General features: G+C 47.5%; 1 protein-coding gene across 1 annotated transcript in view; it reads left to right on the top strand.

The window, feature by feature from the left end:
* Positions 1–3,770: 3,770 nt before the first annotated feature.
* The window catches only part of METTL21C (methyltransferase 21C, AARS1 lysine), a 124,324-nt gene continuing 110,347 nt past the window's right edge, over positions 3,771–17,747 (top strand). Inside the window, exon 1 of the mRNA XM_069637050.1 lies at positions 3,771–4,006. Within this exon, the coding sequence (XP_069493151.1) occupies positions 3,883–4,006 (124 nt within the window). The 5' untranslated portion in view covers positions 3,771–3,882. The remainder of the gene's footprint in view (positions 4,007–17,747) is intronic.

The following is a 17,747-nucleotide window of genomic DNA, read 5'->3' as shown; positions in this document are numbered from 1 at the left end:
CACGAACTCCACTTAGCGTGCAGCTTCCGGCGCCTGATCCCCAAAGTTCTAGGCGCTCGTTACAGTTTCAGCGGGTAACTTTAGCAAAAGTAAAGTCGGATCATTAGGAGCTCCTCACGAAGCACGTCCTATTCCATGGCCAGATAGCCACGCCCCCTCTGCTAGCAACCTAGGTTTCTTAACTTTTCCACCAATAAAGTTACTTTTCCCTGCTGAGAGAAAGAGTTGTTTATATTCTGGTCTTTTATTCTATATAAGTCTCCTCATGGTACACCAACACCTTCAGGGAGCTAAGCTTCTGTAGTGCTATATTCCTCATTCAGGAGAGCAATATAGTGCAATAATAAATGTGTACTTAGAAACACATCATCCAGACGTGTACCCCTTGCTCACTATGCTCAGAGAGGCACAGCTCCACCTCACTGATGATGCCCAACAAGGCTGAAACATGTGTATGGGATTGCTGTTGGTACTCTTGTTCAGAAGGGAATTGCCATAGCATTTCGGTGCTGGACTGCCCACGTGGGTGGAACAAAGACTGATATGCAAATGGATATTTCCCATCTGCGAAAGGTACAGTGATCTAAAGTGTGGCTGCGGACTCTCGAGTGGGTACCTTCCCAAAGAACAGGTCAATGGGCCGTGTTCGTTATCGCAGAGGGGCGCCTTTGGACTATTTTGTGATTACCTAGAAACAAGGTTGCATATCACTGGTCACTAAGCTGCAGGATAACTACTTTCCACTCAAGGTTATCATGGTTTGCTGTGTCTTATGCCACAGATATATATTTATCCCTGTCTGGCATACTGATATTAGATTTGAAACCTATGGGAATTTTTCTATGAGTTTTCTAAAGGAACTGCCATATTGACGTTTTCTGGTAGTGATTGCTGAATTGCTGGTTGTGGCAACTGTTATTGTTTCATACATATTGAGGTGCAATTTTCCAACTCTAGGTAGCCATAATAGATATTATTGTTCCCTCCCCGAGTTCCCGAGGGAATGTTAAGATACTGAGGTTTTACCTTTAGTTGCTTGCTGTAGTTTTGAAAGTCTACTTAATTTGGGTTGTCACCCACCTTGTTTTCTTTTATCTTCACTGAGATACCAATGGAAGAACAGAAGTCAAAATTGTAAAGCTGGGCTTGGCATGGGTGCTGATAAGATGGGGGCGAGCTTGAGGACACTGGGCCTCATTACAAGTTTGCCGGTCCGGTACTAACGGCACTGGTAAGCTACCGGCCCCGTTACTAATGGACTGGCAAACTACGAGTTGTGCTCGCGGGTGCCTGTGTGCCCGCCAGGTCTGACCGGGCGGGCGGACCAGCCCCCGCGAGCACAGCATGTCGGATGCACCGGCACCATTCACGAATGGTGCCGGAACATCCAGCTTCCCCATTCAGGCTCAATGGGAATGGAGAAGAATATTTTCCGGCACACGGGAAAGGGCGATGACCGGGTCCGGCAAGGCCGTAATGACCCAGTAATTGACATTCCTGAGCACTGGAAAAATTTGCAAGTTTGGCGGCAGACCGCCGGTTTTACCAGCAAGGCTACCGCCAAACTTGTAATGAGGCCCACTGCCTTGGATTTTGTCTCATACTGGTTAACAAGACCAGTCAGAGTGTGGAAAGAGATTGGATTACCTTCCTGTGCCGCAGAGTTGGACGGCGAGTTGCATTGTGGAATCCTGCACCTATTTTTTTAAACTTACATTTTTTAGCATTTATTATTTCATACGAACAGCAACATTCAGTACTATATTCCAGAATAATACTTCATTTCCCCCCCATCTCCACCATTCCACCATAACATTACCAGTGTTTCTGGTTCCAACTGTGTCACGGACAGAAGTTCAGAGTTCCAGGGATATCCGTAACAGAGCCTAACGAACTTCTTGGATTGGCTCCCCCTGAATCTTGCTCCATCATTAGCATTCTCTCCCGTTCACATTCAAGAAGGATCAGTATATCCGCCCCACCCACCTGGATACCAGGGGTTCCCATTCCCCTGAACATACTATTGTTTCAGAACGCTAAAGAAGAGGAAGAGGGACTAACGGCACAGACCTTTATGTGCTGGGTTCGATCCTGTTTGGATGGGTTGAGGTCCTGACCCCTCACCCTGGGAAGGCTCCCACTTTATTTTTTAAACAGTTCATGTTGCACATAAAAGTTCTGTAAAGTATATTTTAGCTCTGCTACTGGATGAGTACATAAAGAATAGGCCCTGATTATAAATTTGCCGGACCAGAAGAAATTCCGGTACCAGCATTTCTTTCCGGACCGGCAAAACACAACTTTGCCAGTGGGGGCAACAGATCTCCCCGCAGGCCTGACCTACTGGTAGATCAGGCCCCCACCGCCAAAGAAATTCCTGTATCCCATGGTGTCCTATTGGACTCCATGAATTGGAACTTACCGTTGTCTCCGTCGCCCATAGCATTCTGATAACACGGGGAAATCGGGCTGCAGAGATGTTAAGGCAGTTTTGCTGGTAGCCCGCCGGTCATACCGGCGAAACTGTAATGAGTGACTATGTATAATACTCGCCTCTGTGTCTTTAAAAGAATCTAAACTCCCGCTCACGATAGTGAGGGGGATAAGTTATTATTGGCGTGCACAGGGTTAGGAAGTTGAATCCCTGCCCGGAACCCAGGCCAGGAGAATCCTCCTTTACAAGCAGCGAGAGAGTTATTGCACATAGCTGCAGCCAGACGGATAATGACCACCAGGGAGGGAAGAGGCATACTTAAGTTTCACCCGAGATGCAGCATGCGCATAGCTGCCAAAGCAGATGCTTCGAATGTCTGTCGTAAACTTCTGTCCATTTGGATTTCAAAATCAGATTTGGGATAGTGGCAGAGATGGGCCTAAAAGGGACTGGTTGGCCCTCATTTTTCATGTTACAGATGTAAAAACCTGGCACAATAGGTGTACTGACCGGTTTTGTACGCGTTTTCAAATTCTGGAGCATTTCCGTTATTTTTGGCAGGCAGAGCTGAGGTACGGAATGTAATCACTGTTAAGATTTGACTATCCAAACCAAATGGCTTTCTTCCAGCATAGCATTTTCATGATGGCAGGAACATCTTGTATTCCTGTGGAATTCACCTGTGGTTAGTACCTGCAAAAAGAAACGGATTCCATAGGAATCAAATGTAAATGCATCCATCAAGCATACATTGAGGGACGCATTTACACCTTTTGCACTCCGAATTGCAACCTTAAAAAAAACAGGCTAACCTGTGAAAACCACGTTTCTTTTTTTGCACTCGGTAATGCAATTGGTCAATACTGACTACACAGAGGGAGAAAAATGGCAAAGGTAGGTTGTCCTCGGCCAGGCCCTGTGATTTACGATTTTTAGATAATGAGGCACATTGTGGGACTGGTCACGGCACGTAGGCGTCGTGGGCCCAGCAGGAATATAGATAACGACTTTTCTGCGTGCCTGTGAGTTCAGAGCTGCCATCTGCCTTATACATATTGTAAGGAAATATAACCACATATTTGAGCCCCAGAATACTTTTGGCAGGTACTCTAGTTTTGTAACGCTATTAATTACCGAGACTCGAAAAACATGACCTGCCCGGCCTCCAGTCCCCTGTGACCACACGGCCACACGTACACAACCCTGCAGACGCCGTGGCAGCCCCAGGAAAGCCCGTAGAGATTTCTGAAATGCAGGGGCTTCTCGGGCTCAACATGCCGAGCAGCAGGTGCCGTCTGCATTAAGTGGCAAAGCCTATAAAACATGAGTGGAAACGCCGAGAGGTCGGAGTGCGAAACGCTTTGCAGCCGGCGCCTCTGAACAGGTCCAGTTCTTGTGACGACCCCTTCGCCTGTCTGCCGCCTCGCCTTGCGCTACGTCCCGTCGCTATGGATTCCCGCCAGTTTAGCACGCAGTCTGCACTACCGCCTGAGGGGGAGCAAAATGGGGAAGCGGATGCCGACCAAGAGGAGCCCGGGTGTGAGACAGGCGCCCCTCCGCCGTGTCAGAAGGGTAAAATACGGGCGGCATGCGCCCCCTTTCTTTTCTATTGTTATTCAGCAGTATACAACATGTTTTTTATCTGGCAGCTTTCCCCAAATGCGCGGGAATTCAAGCCTGGTAAATTCCATGCCATTGCTTGGCTGTCGCAGTTTCGTGAAGAGAGAAGCAGGTGTTTATTTACACACACATTAACATCCCCTATGTTTTACAACATATTCAGCTTTGTGTCTGGAGATGCGCATGTACTTGATTTCCCTCTTACCTGATTGTTGCTTGGTTGTGAATATGATGGTAACGGTAAAAACGTGGTATTTTAAATACCACCAATATTTGAAATATTGCAAAAATTTGAGTTGGGATCTCATTGGCTATTTATGGTACAAGGTACATAGAAGTACTGAAGGAGACAAATAACCCATACTTACCCCATGCAGCACTCCATGTGATGCTAACTTCTAATTTGGCGATATTCTTTTTACCGTTATTTATTTTATTTTAATAGTATTTATTTGTACATGTATGACAACGCCCAGATCCAAGGGTATCACAGTGTTCGTACAGCAAAAAAGTGAGAGTGCAGATACAGAAACACAACAAGACAGTAGAACAAGAAAAACAACTGTTAGACGTATCTGTCCAACAGTCAAGTTTTGGTTAGTTTTGAAAGGCGGGGAATGATTATTGGTCCAGATGTGGACGGGTAGAGAGTTTCAGAGCCTGGGGGCCGTTACAGGGAAGCTGACACAACCAGCTCTTTTTCTCTTGTGATGTCGCCCAATGGACACTGCGCTTGACAGCAGAAATATTATCCAAGCGTTTGAGGCGAAGGGCGGATCGAAGTGCCTTGTCTTGGAGAAGTTGCAATTTTCGAAAGTTGGCGTTGAAGGGGCCCATGAGAAGGACATTGCAATAATCGAGTTTGGAGAGGATGAGAGCTCTGGCGAGTGTGATGCAGTTACTCGGGGATAAGAGCTGCAACTCAGATAGGCAGTGGAGGAGGCAAGGGCATTCATTTGTCTGGTCATTGTAAGGTCCACTTCGAGTTAGACCCCCAAAGTTTTTACTTGCTTCGAAACTGGGATGGATGCGCCGTCTATGCTGAAGGATGAGTAAGCAGTATCAAGGTGCCTGATCTGATGTGGGGGGTCCAATGACAAGGAGCTCCGTTTTATCATCATTCAGGCATAGGTTATGGGTGGCCATCCAATTTTGGATAGTGCTGTAGACAGCATTGATTTGGACTGTGTCAGTGTTTTAGTCCCCTGAGAGAGGGACAAGAATCTGTGTGTCGTCCGCAAAGTTGGTGTAGTTAATTCCACTGGAATCAAGGAGATCGAACCAGGGTGTAGTATAGGTGTTATCAGTGCTCCAGATAAGATTTGGAAGTGGGAGTATTTTACTCCATATATTTTAAAGTTGTGAGTAAAATGATTTTTTAGAGAGTAAAAATGTAAGTCCAATTCCATATTTTATATGTGAATGAAAATGTTTTTAACTGAAAATATTTTTGCAATCATTATTTCTTTGCACCTTATTATTCATAAACATTAAAATATACATGTTTACTTGAACTGAATAGGCAGTAATGATACCAGTTTCTTCCAGTGGTACTACGTGCACTACCGTCCAAACAAAGCCATTGAGCTGTGTTGGTGAAAGCATGGGCACAAAGTTCTACATGTCTGTTTCCAATTTTTTGTTGGAAGTATTTTTACTCCCTATTTACATTTTTTGGGGTAGGTGAGAGACGGGACCCTTGAGGCACAACTAGTGGGGCTGGGGTGGCATCGGCAGCTGAATCTCGTATGAACACGTGCATGGTCCTACCACTTAGGAAGGATTTTATCCACTTGGTAGATTCCAGTGAAAAATTGAAGTTTTGGTTGAGGTGTTCACAGAGGATATTATGATCAACCAAATCAAAAGCGGCCGATAGATCGAGTAGGAGCAGGATCGCTAAATTGCCCGAGTCTCGAATAGAGTCCATTTAGATTTTTAAGTCTAGTAGGGCAGTTTCTATCCTGTGCTAAGGGCGAAAGTCAGATTGCCTTTATCAGGTGGTTGGTTTCTAAGAATTGCTGGACTTGAGCGTAAGCTAGGCGGTCAATGATTTTTAATAAAAAGGCGACGGCTGTGATGGGCCGATAGTTAGTGTGGATGGTAGGGTCTAGCAATGGGTGTTTTAATAGAGGGGTGACCCACACGGATTTGATCAAGGAAGGCACCGTACTCATTGAGAACGAGGTGTTTGCAAACTCAGTAATAATAGGCATAAGTGTGGGGGCACAGAGCTTCACTATGTGTGCTGGGCAAGAGTCACCTTTGCAGTTAGATGGTTTAAGAGCTGTAATGGTAGCTGCGACTTGCTTTGGAGTGACGTGATTAAAAGAGAAGGGGGTGATGTTACTAGCAAGCGCTTGGATGGGGAGCTCAACCAGGTTGAGCGCCTGAGGCTTACTAGCGAGCAGGGCTTTTTTGGTGTTGATTTTGGAAAGTAATGTCTCAATTTTGAAGGAGAGGGCATCTTGAATTGTGGTACACTAGACTTTGTCAGTGCGGGTGGTACCCACGGGGGGAATGGGAGTCTCTAGTTCCTGGAGGATAGTGAATAATTATTTGGTGTTGGAGCTAGCATTGGCAATTCTGTCATTATAGTTATTAGCTTTGCAAGTGAGGACTGCTTTCTTGTAGCTGAGAGATACTGTGGCAAGGTCCTGACACTCTTGGGAGTGGGATTTTTCTTGCAAAGGTGTTCAAGGGATCTTTTTTCTCTGCGTAAGTGGACCAGATCCTCAGAAAACCAGGAGTTGTTGGTTTTATGAGGTTTTGGGATTTTAGATTTGAGTGGAGCATGTAAGTGCAAAGTCTGGAGCAGGCATATGTGGTATTGGGTGGCCAAATCATGGGCTGAGAGGCTGGAGGTGGGGCCATAAGAGCTCAGAGCAGTGAGGAGGGATGGTTGTAGGTCCTCATGCTTAAGCTTGCAAGTGTTACCGATCAGTATAGGACTGAGTGGCATAGGTGCTTCAAAGTTGAGATGGTGAAGTGTATAACAAAGTGGTCTGACCAGAGTAACGGTTCAATGGCATCAATATTAATGTGGACATTTACATTAAGAATCCAATCCAGGATGCGTCCTTTGGAGTGAGTAGGGGAAGAGATGAGTTGGGTGAAGCACATGTCACTGAGGGCAGCTAACAATGCAGTGGCTTTGGTATTTGAACAGTCATGGTATCCGAGCTTAAAATCTCCTGGTATGATGCATTTGGTAGCTGGTTCATGAAAGTTGTGATTATGAGTGCAATATCAAGGTCGGGGCAGCTAGGACTGTTTGGTTGGGTCTATATAATAGTAGGATGCTGATAGTTGTTTGAGGGTCTGTGGTCAGCTTCAGGAGTAATATTTTGTAGCCTGGAGCGGGGTTAGAGGGCACGTCCTAATTTGTAGAGAGGATTTGTAAATGAGGGCAGCAACTCCTCCTGGAGCATCTAAGCGGTCGAATCTGAGGATAGTATAGTTGGGTGGAATGGTCAAGGAAAGAAGAGGTCCGAAGGCATTATATAACCAGGATTCTGTAGTGGCTAAGATGTTGAACTGCGACTAGATGATGAGGTCATGGATTTCCACTGTGTGGGCACCCAAAGATCTCACATTGATGGGAGCACATTTAAGGGAATTAGTTGCTGGCAGGGAGGAGGGGGATCTCATGGGAGTAGTGTACGTGGGGTTACTGGAATGCCCAATAGTGGCAGAGGAAGTGGTAGGGGTAGTAAAGGAACTTGGATTGGGGCTGGTAACTGCAGGTGGAGAATAGAAAATACAGGAGTTGTTGGTGCCTGTTCAGGAGCGAAGTCTAAATTGGTGGAGTTTGCCCAGGCAGGGTGCAGAGTAGGCTGGGAAGCGGCCATCGGTGGCGGGTGACTGGGGTAGCAACCTACATGAGTTAGGAAGATCAAAGGTAGCGGTGTTGTGTGCATGGTGGGAGATCACCAGTGAGCTCCGTAGGGCATAGTGGTGAGCGTTTGTAAGTCTAGTTTTAGGGGGTATAGACAATATTGGGCGTGTAAGACCCAGATGTGGAGGCTTGATGGCGACCCAGCAGGGGGTGACTGGCAGAGTTCTTGGGTTTTCGTCAGGTGAGATTAGGACAGGTGCCGAGTTCCAAGCTGGATTTTTGAACTCTTTGAGAATCAAGAAGAGTTATTTAGAATTGGAGCTGGCGTTAGTGATTCTGAGGTTGTAGGAGTTGGCTTTGGATGTGATTACAGCATTTTTATTCATTTTGGCTGCGTTGGAAAAGATTTCATGGTTGGAGGGGGTGGGATTTTTGCATCTGTGGAGAGCAATAAGATTGTCAGAAAACCAAGTATTCGCTGGATTGTGAGACTGTAGTATTTTGAGTTTGAGGGGAGCATGAACATCCATGGTGTAGAGGAGGCCATGGTTATAGAAGTCCATGCGAGCCTGTGAATCCTTACTTACATGGGTAGAAGAGGTAAGTAGCAACAGGAGAGTAGGCACAAGTATGAAATCAGTGAGCTTCCGGGTGTTACAAACTAGGGTATGAGAGGGAGTGCTTAATTTGTAAAAAAATAAGTGCCAGTGCCCAAAGAATCCTGGATCACTAATGCCAGCCCGGGCGGCGCTGCGGTGCCAGCGGCCCGGCTCAGTGCTAGATCGGTCCACAACCAGCGCATCACACTGCTACTGTTCCATGTCACATGCTTAGCGCTGCAGCATCTGCTGGCATAGGCTAGTAGTGGGATGGATGCGGAGGCAGCACTCATTTCTATCTTTGTTTATTTCACAACTTATTTTCTTACATGTTTTAAATCTCTGAAAGTACTGTGGGATTAACAAGATTTTTCAGGTTGGCATTATCTTGCATTCTGGGAGTTATAGTTTAACATTAAAACCACTATGATATTCTTTTGTCTTAAGATGTTGCTATACGGATTTACATGCTGTCATGTGGTTTTAATTAGAAATTTGTGTTGCTGACTAGTAGCTTGTGTAACATCTTCCTTTTGCTTTGCACTCAGTTTCCATATTGGCCCATCGATTTACATGTTAGCATTGTCACAGAGAGCCAGGTGAGCTTCACCTTGTGGGTAAAAATCATTGGCAACGCCAACAGTTTGGGCTTTTGTGTAGGCATGGCAAAGGCACTTGCCAGGCACTGCCATATTGGTATTACCTGGCAATAGATGGTAGCAGGTGAAAAAGTGTGCAAATACCTGGGCATTTAATAGTAGTGTCTGGCAAATGTCTAATACTTATACAAAAGCCCAAACTGTCAGCTTTGCCATTACTTGTTTTTAACAGGACTTCAGTGAAGGACATGCATAGTGCTTATAAATCAAGTGGCTGAAGGCAAATCTGGTTAACATATTTTTATTACACCAGTAGCACGCCTAAAGCACCAAGTTATTAACTCTAAGAAGAACTGGCAGGCGCTTCAAGTGCAAAGCTCAATGGTAAGGCTTCATTTAAGCAAGCTCAAAGAGTTCCAATGTGGTGGTGTTTTTGGTGAGCAGGGACGCCGACCCAATGAGTTATCACATTTGCCATGGCATCTCATCATTTACATCCATAGAAGGTTACAGAGGCAATCCAGTGTCCGCATCTATTCTAGAAGGAGTGCATGTTGCATTTCGACATCAGCTCAATGTTTTAAAGAAAAAAAAAAACGTATGTTTCGTTCCTATTTCTCCCTAAAGCATGTCCGCGTACATAATATTCATGCATTTGAGGTTGAGAACGTACTTGGCGCAATGCTATTCAATTAACATATTTACCAACCATAGGACTCACTGCTTAAGATGTAATGACCAATCCAATAAGCTGTAATGATATCTATGTCTGTGTTTGTGTACAATGTGCCATTTACTGCTACCACACCTGTAGCTCTGTAACTAAGCTCATGCAAGTAACAGCGCCTCTATACCCTTGGGCTGCTTGCGCGCTATATACATATAAATAAATAAATAAATACATATTTCTGTTTAATTGTTTATTGCTATTCTCACCCGTGCATATTTTTTTTAGAAATGCTGCAGCGAAACCCCAGCAAGACAAGCAGCATTCCATTTCCACAGCATGCAATTGCGCCACTATGCTACACAGGGAACACACAGACGGCTGCTGATATATAGTGAGTCGGATAGCAAATTCGCACCATCAAGTTTGGAAAACGTAATAAAAGGACAGACAGCAGGGCAATGCAAACCTACCTCCTCTTGTAGATGAGCTCCCAATGCCCAGTCTCCTTCATGAAGCAGAGCTGCAGCCTGCTCTGCTTGTCGCTGACTTTCTCTCCCTGTCTCTGCAGCTCTGTGCGCAGCACCGCCCGTCATGGGCAGGTGAGCGGTTGCAGGATATTACTTTTTTTTTACAAAACCCTGACCTGCTCCCAGGGTTTTGTAAAAAAAAAAGTAATATCCTGCAACCGCTTACCTGCCCATGACGGGCGGTGCTGCGCACAGAGCTGCAGAGAGACAAAAAAGTAACATCTTCCTTTACTATCAGTTCACCTGACGCCCTGGTGTCTCGCGCCGACTCGCTGCCTGCAGGCCCTTATACACCCGGGCCCACCCGGATGGGAGGCCCGGGGCCGTAAGCTGGGAGGTGGGGGGTTTGTGCTAAGTCCGGTGGGGCAGTGCCTTTTGGCGCTGCCCCACTTAGCATGCACATGGTGGGGTCGGGCTGCTGGGTCCCTTAACAATGGGAATGGATCGGGAGCTGGGTAAAAACCCAGTAAGGCTCTTTGCAATGCAAGTGGATCGGGAGCTGGGTAAAAACCCAGTAAGGCTCTTTGAACCCACCCCGCTGTAAAAACAAGCAGCTTTAAGCGCTGAGGGGTCTCACAATGCAAGTGGATTGGGAGCAGGGTAAAAACCCAATAAGGCTCGTTGAACCCACCCCGGCTGTAAAAACAAGCAGCTCTAAGCGCTGAGGGGGTCTCACAATGCAAGTGGATCGGGAGCAGGGTAAAAACCCAGTAAGCCTCTTTGAACCCACCCCGGCTGTAAAAACAAGCAGCCTAATGCGCAGAAGGGGTCTCGTAGCACAAGTGGATCTGGAGCAGGGAAGACCCTAGTAAGGTTCCTAGAACCCACCCCCGAGGAAACAACTAGCCTGCAAACGGAGCGTGGGGGCTTCAAAAACTCAAGTGGATCATGTGTGGAGAAAGTGCCAAATTCATCTCCAAAGAGTGGACCAAGAGGCTAAAACGCCTCCATCCGTGGAAAAGTACAAAACACATGACCAAAAAATCAAAATGGCTCCAAGAACACATCCCGCAGAGGATCAAGTTGAATGGCTTCACAACGCGGGGTTTTGTTTTATCAAGAAATACGGATCAAGAGCCATAACTTCAGCGAAAATCACCCTGTGAGCAAGAGAGGGCGCAAGTGCTAAACCTGGTCAGATTGGACAGCAATGAAATGCACACAAGTACACACCTCCCCACCTCACTTGGAAAGGACAAGAGAAAGCAGGATGAACCTGCTCCAAAGAAAAGCAATTATGAACATGTCACAGCTCACACGCTGGGGCCAAACAATTGTCACAAGCTTTCATTTGAATGGCGGCGGGGATCAGCCTCGAGCGGGCCCCTAATTGGGATTAGGGCCCCCCGCTCACCTGTTCCCTCTGTCCCCAAAATATAGTATTGTTATCCTTATGTGATGTTATGGCTGGTTTTTCTTTTGCACCATGGCTGGTACTAAAATAAAGCTTGTGGCCAAAGTTTTTTCCACCTCACATCCTGGTCGTCAGTCTCCTCATTCCTGCAACTGTCATTCTGTATTGCCTGTCTTGTCACACTTGTCATCCATCCGTGTCACCTGCATGCCACTCCCCAGCACAAAAACACTTCCAGGCTTATCAGGCCCTGATCATGCAGAGCAGATCAGAGTAGAAAGGGCCTGCAGGCAGCCCTGAGCGGCGCAATACCGGCCTCGGCGAGTGATGGCATTCATCAAAGAAAGTTAACTCTTAAGTGTTAACTTTCTTTGTGTGGGGAGCTGGGGGCACATTGACAGCTCACCGACTTTCAGGAGCAAAAAAAACAGTGTGCCCAGAGACGACGGGTAATTTGAATGCCGAATGGTATACGATGCTTTGCAAAAAACCCTGAAAAAAAGCATGCATTATACAGCGTCCCTGCAGGGCTGTCATGCGTCCAATTCGACGACCAAACTCAATGCCAAAGCATTAGTAACAACTTCTACAGCGCCTGTCAACACACTTGACTTCCCAGCGAAAGCTAAGTTGTACAAAGTGTAAACAGATTAACAAAAGCTGTTTTTTTAAGTAGTGGGCGAAAACTAGGCATGTATGTAAAACTCTCTTGTGTATGTGTGCAATTAAAGGGGGCAGCAACACTTAACGCTCAGTAGTCTGGCAGCCCTGTACGCGGAAAGAGCAGCCAAGAGAAGGGCTGCCACAGCTGTGAAGAGCCCCATGCTGTCATAGTGTTGCCCGCAGTCCTCGTTACAGAGTTTGGGGCCCTGGAGCTAGGCTAGGTTTGAAGACAGATGTGGCACATGTGACTGGCAAATGGTGACACTTCTTGACTATATGTTGGGCACACATGGACAAATATTGACTGTATTGGAGCATATGGTGATGGTCCTGGACATCCGATTACATTAACTCGACGGTTTTATATGATATGTTATGTTATGTTATTTTGCACTTATATAGCGCCTTATATACCATTGGTATGGTCTGAAGGCGCTAGTTGAACGCCCTTGGGAACCGAAGTTCAGATCAGTAGAGAGAGTAGAGAGAGTCAAAGGTGCGTGTGAGCACCGGGTATGTGTGCAGCTTGTGCAGTATTCGTGTAATAGCTGCTTCTTAGCAGTAGGTGTGGTGGTTGAGAGATCAGGAGAATGTGTTCGTTCTGGCAGGATTTATCGGGAACGGCTGCGGCTGCGTTAGGCCTGAGGAGAACGCCTGGCTGGTGGGTGTGAAACCAGCAGTGTTTACTTAGAATGATGTGGAGTGAGCGGTGGATGTTGGTATGAGAACAGTTATACCGAATGGTGTCATAGTATCCCTGTATTCTAGTTGAGTGGTGATGTAAAGGAGAGAGTAAGCGTGATGGTGTGATATGAAGGGTTATATGCTCTTTCAAACGTTCTCTGCATTCCAAACCATACTATATACATCACGCAATTCTATGCGCTCCGGTCCGTGCCGTGCATTCCTATCCACTCCATGCACCCCAGACTGGTCCAATACACTCCGGTCCGCCTCACGCTCTAGTCTGCTCCACGCAAGCCCTCTTGTCCGCCCCACGCATGCGCTCCTGTCTGCCTCATGCTCTGCGCATTCAGTAGCTCTACGTACTCATCCATTCTACGCACTCGTCAGTATTGGATGCATCAGTGCTCGTTCGTTCTACGTACTCGTGCGCTCTACGCAACACGTCAGTTCACTCTGGGCACTCGATCGCTCCAGGCGATTCGGCTCCATACACCCACCGGCTCCATAAACCCATCCGCTCCACACACCCATCTACTCCACACACCCATCCGCTCCACACACCCATCCGCTCCACACACCCATCTGTTCCACACAACCATCCGCTCCATACACCCATCTGCTCCATATACCCATTCCCTCCATACACCCATGACACTCGCCCCCTCTACGCATTCGTCCCCTCTGCGCCCTTGCTCCCTCCACGCGTTCACCCTCTCTACGTACTCACCCTCTCTACGCACTCACCTCCTCTATGCACTCACCTCCTCTATGCACTCACCTCCTCTATGCACTCACCTCCTCTACGCACTCACCTCCTCTACGCACTCACCTCCTCTATGCACTCACTTCCTCTATGCACTCCCACCTTTTACGTACTCACCCCCCTTACGTACTCACCCCCTTACGTACTCACCCCCCTTACGTACTCACCCCCCTTACGTACTCACCCCCCTTACGTACTCACCCCCTATACGTACTCACCCCCTATACGTACTCACCCCCTATACGTACTCACCCCCTCTACGCACTCACCCCCTCTACGCACTCGTCCCTCTATGCACTCGTTCGCTCTATGCACTCGTTCGCTCTACGCATTCATTTGCCTCATTTCTAACTATCGCATCCATGCCATTCACTTTGTTCACTCTTCATGCATTCTGTCCATTTCAGCAGTTTAATTCTCTTTGCAGTTTCCGTATGATTTATTCTTATTAACTCTTTTACTGCTTTGATCTAATTTAATCGTTTAATTCTATTTGTCCTTTTAGTTTATATTAATGGGGTTATTAGCTGTCAATTTGTCGCATCGGGTAGTTTGTTGGGTTGGTCATTGAGTTGCTGTTAGTCTGTTAGGGTTAGTATGGTATGGGTTGCTTTTATGGGAAGAGCCAGGTTTTCAGCATTTTGCGGAAAGACGATAAGTCCTCAGTTAGGTGGATGTGGGGTGGGAGTGAATTCCATAGCATGGGGGCCAAGGCTGAGAATGATGAACCGCCTAACCTGACTGAGTTAGACTAGGAGGCCGGCTGCGCTCGATTTTAGGGTGCGCTGTGGGTGATATGGTTTTAGTTTGTCCTGAAGATATTGAGGTCCGGTTTTGTGCAGTGCTCGATGGGAGATGCATAAGGTTTTGAAGGTCACCCTTCGGGCTACTGAAAGCCAGTGGAGCATCTTGAGGGCTGGGGAGACGTGGTCTCTTGGGCCAAGCGCAAGTAGCAATTTGGCTGCCGCGTTTTGTGCCCTTTGGAGTTTATTCAGTTGGTACGCATGGACTCCGAGGTATAGGGGTTTGCGTAGTCCAGTCTTGATATAACGATTGATTGGACCGTGGAGAGTCTGTTGGGAAAGGAGAGATACGGAAAAATGCGCCTGAGGGTTTTAAGGTGGTAGTGGCAGGACTTTGAGATGTTGTTGACTTGGCGCAAGAGTGTTAGGTTAGAGTCCAGGGTGCATTTAAAGTTTTTCACTGATTTGGAGGCAGTCGGTGAGTTGCCCATGGTGGATGGCCATGGTAGTGGGTGCCGAAGAAGTTCAGAGTTGCCACATACCATGATTTCCATTTTAGAGGGGTTTAACAGGAGGTGGCTTTGGGTCATCCAGAGTTCTATGTCAAGGAGGCATGAGGCCAGGTCAGGTTGGGAGTTGGGCTTTGAGTTCAGGAGTTTTAGAATTAGTTGCGTGTCGTTGGCGTAGTTGTAGCACAGGATGTGGTGTGAACGGATTATTGGTGGGAGGGTGCTGAGGTAGAGATTGAACAGTAGGGCAGATAGGCACGCTCCTTGTGGGACTCCAGTGTCGACTGGTCGGGCTTGGGAGGTATAGCTGGAGAGTATCGTTATTTGGTACCTATCTTTGAGGAATAAAGCTATCCATTTAAGAGCGGTTCCACAAATTCCTAGGGAATGGAGGCGGTCAAGGAGGATTGAGTGATTGATTTTGTCAAAGGCGGCAGATAGGTCAAGAAGGATTAGTGCGGCGCAACCCGCGGAGTCTGCCGTCATTTTAAGGTCATCCCAGATTGAGGTTAGGGTGGTTTCAGTTCCGTGACGGGCTCTGAAACCTGATTGGGCGGGGTCTAGGAGATTGTTGGCTTCGACAAAGGCATTTAGTTGAGAGTAGGGTGTTCGGTCAATTAGTTTGGCAAGGAATCTGGTGTTTGAGATGGGGCAGTAGTTTTTGGGCTCAAGAGGGTCGAGCGAAGGTTTTTTAATTAGAGCTTTGACGCGAACTGTTTTGAATGCGTCGGGAAAAATACAGGAGGAAAGGGAGGCATTTATGATGAATCTTGCATGATCTCCTGCTCATGTGGAAGCGAAAATTTCTTTGAGGATTGTGGCTGGGCAAGGGTCCAGCGACGACACAGATGGTTTGCGGGCAAATAGAAGTTTGAGAAATTGCTCTGGTGATATTGGACTAAAGGATTCGAACATTGGTTGCGTAGAAGTCGCAGCTGGTGGGCTGGCCGGTACGAACGGAGAATTGCCTGGTGGATGTAGGAGAGCCAGTTTGGTGGTTAGAGTTTTTGTCCTTACAATAGCCGTGGTGTAAAAGTGGAGGGAGAGTGCATCGCACAGTGATTGTGACGGGGTCGGGACGGTCGTGGTGCAGGCCGGATTGGTGAATTCGGAGATGATTTTGTGGAGTTCTTTGCTTGGGTTTTTGCAGTTTAGGATTCGGGAGTTGAAATGGGCTTTTTTTGCTTTCCGGATTTCGGCCTTGTACTGATACAGGTGACGAGCCAAGGTGGCCCTGCTCTCCTGAGTTTTGTCCTTCTGCCATTTACGTTCCAGATATTTATATAATTGTTTAGTGATCTTCAACTCAGGAGTGAACCATCTTGGGAAGGCGCCACGGCGGGTTGATGGTTTGCACGGTGGTGTGAGCCGCATCAGAGATGCGTTGAGCCATGAGTCAAAGACGTCAGGGGTTAGTTGTTTGTTGAGATGGCAGGTAGGTGGTGGAGACTGGAGGAGTGCCTCGGCTAGGTCTGGGGTGATTATTAGTTTTTTCCAGCATTTGCGTAGACTCGGAGGCTCCGATTCGAGTATGGGAAGGGGGTCGGGTGAGTGAATGGTGAACGAGAGAATGAAGTGATCGGACCAGATGATAGGGATGGGGGGCTTTAGGTGAATCAGGGGGTTGGAGCTAAAAATGGCATCAGGAGTATGTCCTTTAAAGTGAGTCGGGCCGTTTATAAGGAGTTGGAGATTAATTGCGTCTAAACCGTCAACCAGGGGGTGTGTCATAGGGTTGGTGGGGATGTCGAGCCATATGTTGAAGTCTCCAAGAAGGATGAGGTTGGGATGGTTTAGTTGAAGGGTGGCAATAGAGTCGCAGAGGTTGTTTGCGAATTGTCTATCGTAGCCAGGGGGCCTGTAGATTATTAGGAAGCTGTGTGAGAGCGACGGGGAGAGGGATAGTTTAACGAGGAGAGATTTGCAGGAAGGAATGGAGGGTTGGTTGTCGATGATGGAGGCGTGGAAGAGAGACTTGAAGACGAAAGCTACTCCCCCTCCTCTGGAGGGACGGTTCAGTGGGATGAGGGAGTAGTCCGGGGGAAAGGCTTCGTTGGCGATTGGGGCAAAGTCGTCAGAGAACCAAGTTTCAGTGACGAAAACTAGGTCTGGTTTGACGGAGACGAGGAGGTCAAAGATGCAATGTCTGTTTTTTGCTACGGATCGGGTATTAAATAGGATGCAGTTCATGTTGGCAGGCAATGTTAGTCTCGGTGCTGGAGCGGGAGGGGGAGGTGGCGGAGAGAGTGGGGGGAGAGGAGTAGGTTGGGTGATGTTAGATGGGAATAGTGGGCAGGCAGAAAAATTGGCAAGCTTCGGGCGGGGTTGGGTGGCTGCATGTCAAAAGATGATCGGGTTTGGTTCGGGGGATTTGAAGGTGGGGTATGGGCGGTTAGGAGTTTCAGCTGTAGTTGATGAGAAATCAAGGGAGAGGGGTTTCAGGAAGGGTGAAGCCACGGGGGAGGGAGATGATTGCGGGAATGAAGTGGTGGGTCGAGATAGGGGAGACGAAGAGTGCTGAGAGATTGAGGGGGACCAGGTGCATTTCCTCTTTAGTTTCTTTGTTGCGATTGGAGTGTGAGAGAGGGTAGGGAGGGTCACAGGGGGAGAGGGTTGCTGCCTCGGTTCTTGCTAGGGCTAGGCGTGCAGTTTTTAGGGAGGGGAAAGGGTGTGGTCGGCGGGGAAAGGTGGCAGGGGTTTTAGGGCAAGGGAGGGGGTGGGTGATTGCAGGGTGTGGTGTG

This window comes from Ambystoma mexicanum, chromosome 7p (genome assembly GCF_040938575.1).
Source record: "Ambystoma mexicanum isolate Mex_15411 chromosome 7p, UKY_AmexF1_1, whole genome shotgun sequence".
Taxonomy (NCBI): Eukaryota; Metazoa; Chordata; class Amphibia; order Caudata; family Ambystomatidae; genus Ambystoma; species Ambystoma mexicanum.
This window is presented reverse-complemented; position numbering and strand designations above follow the sequence as displayed.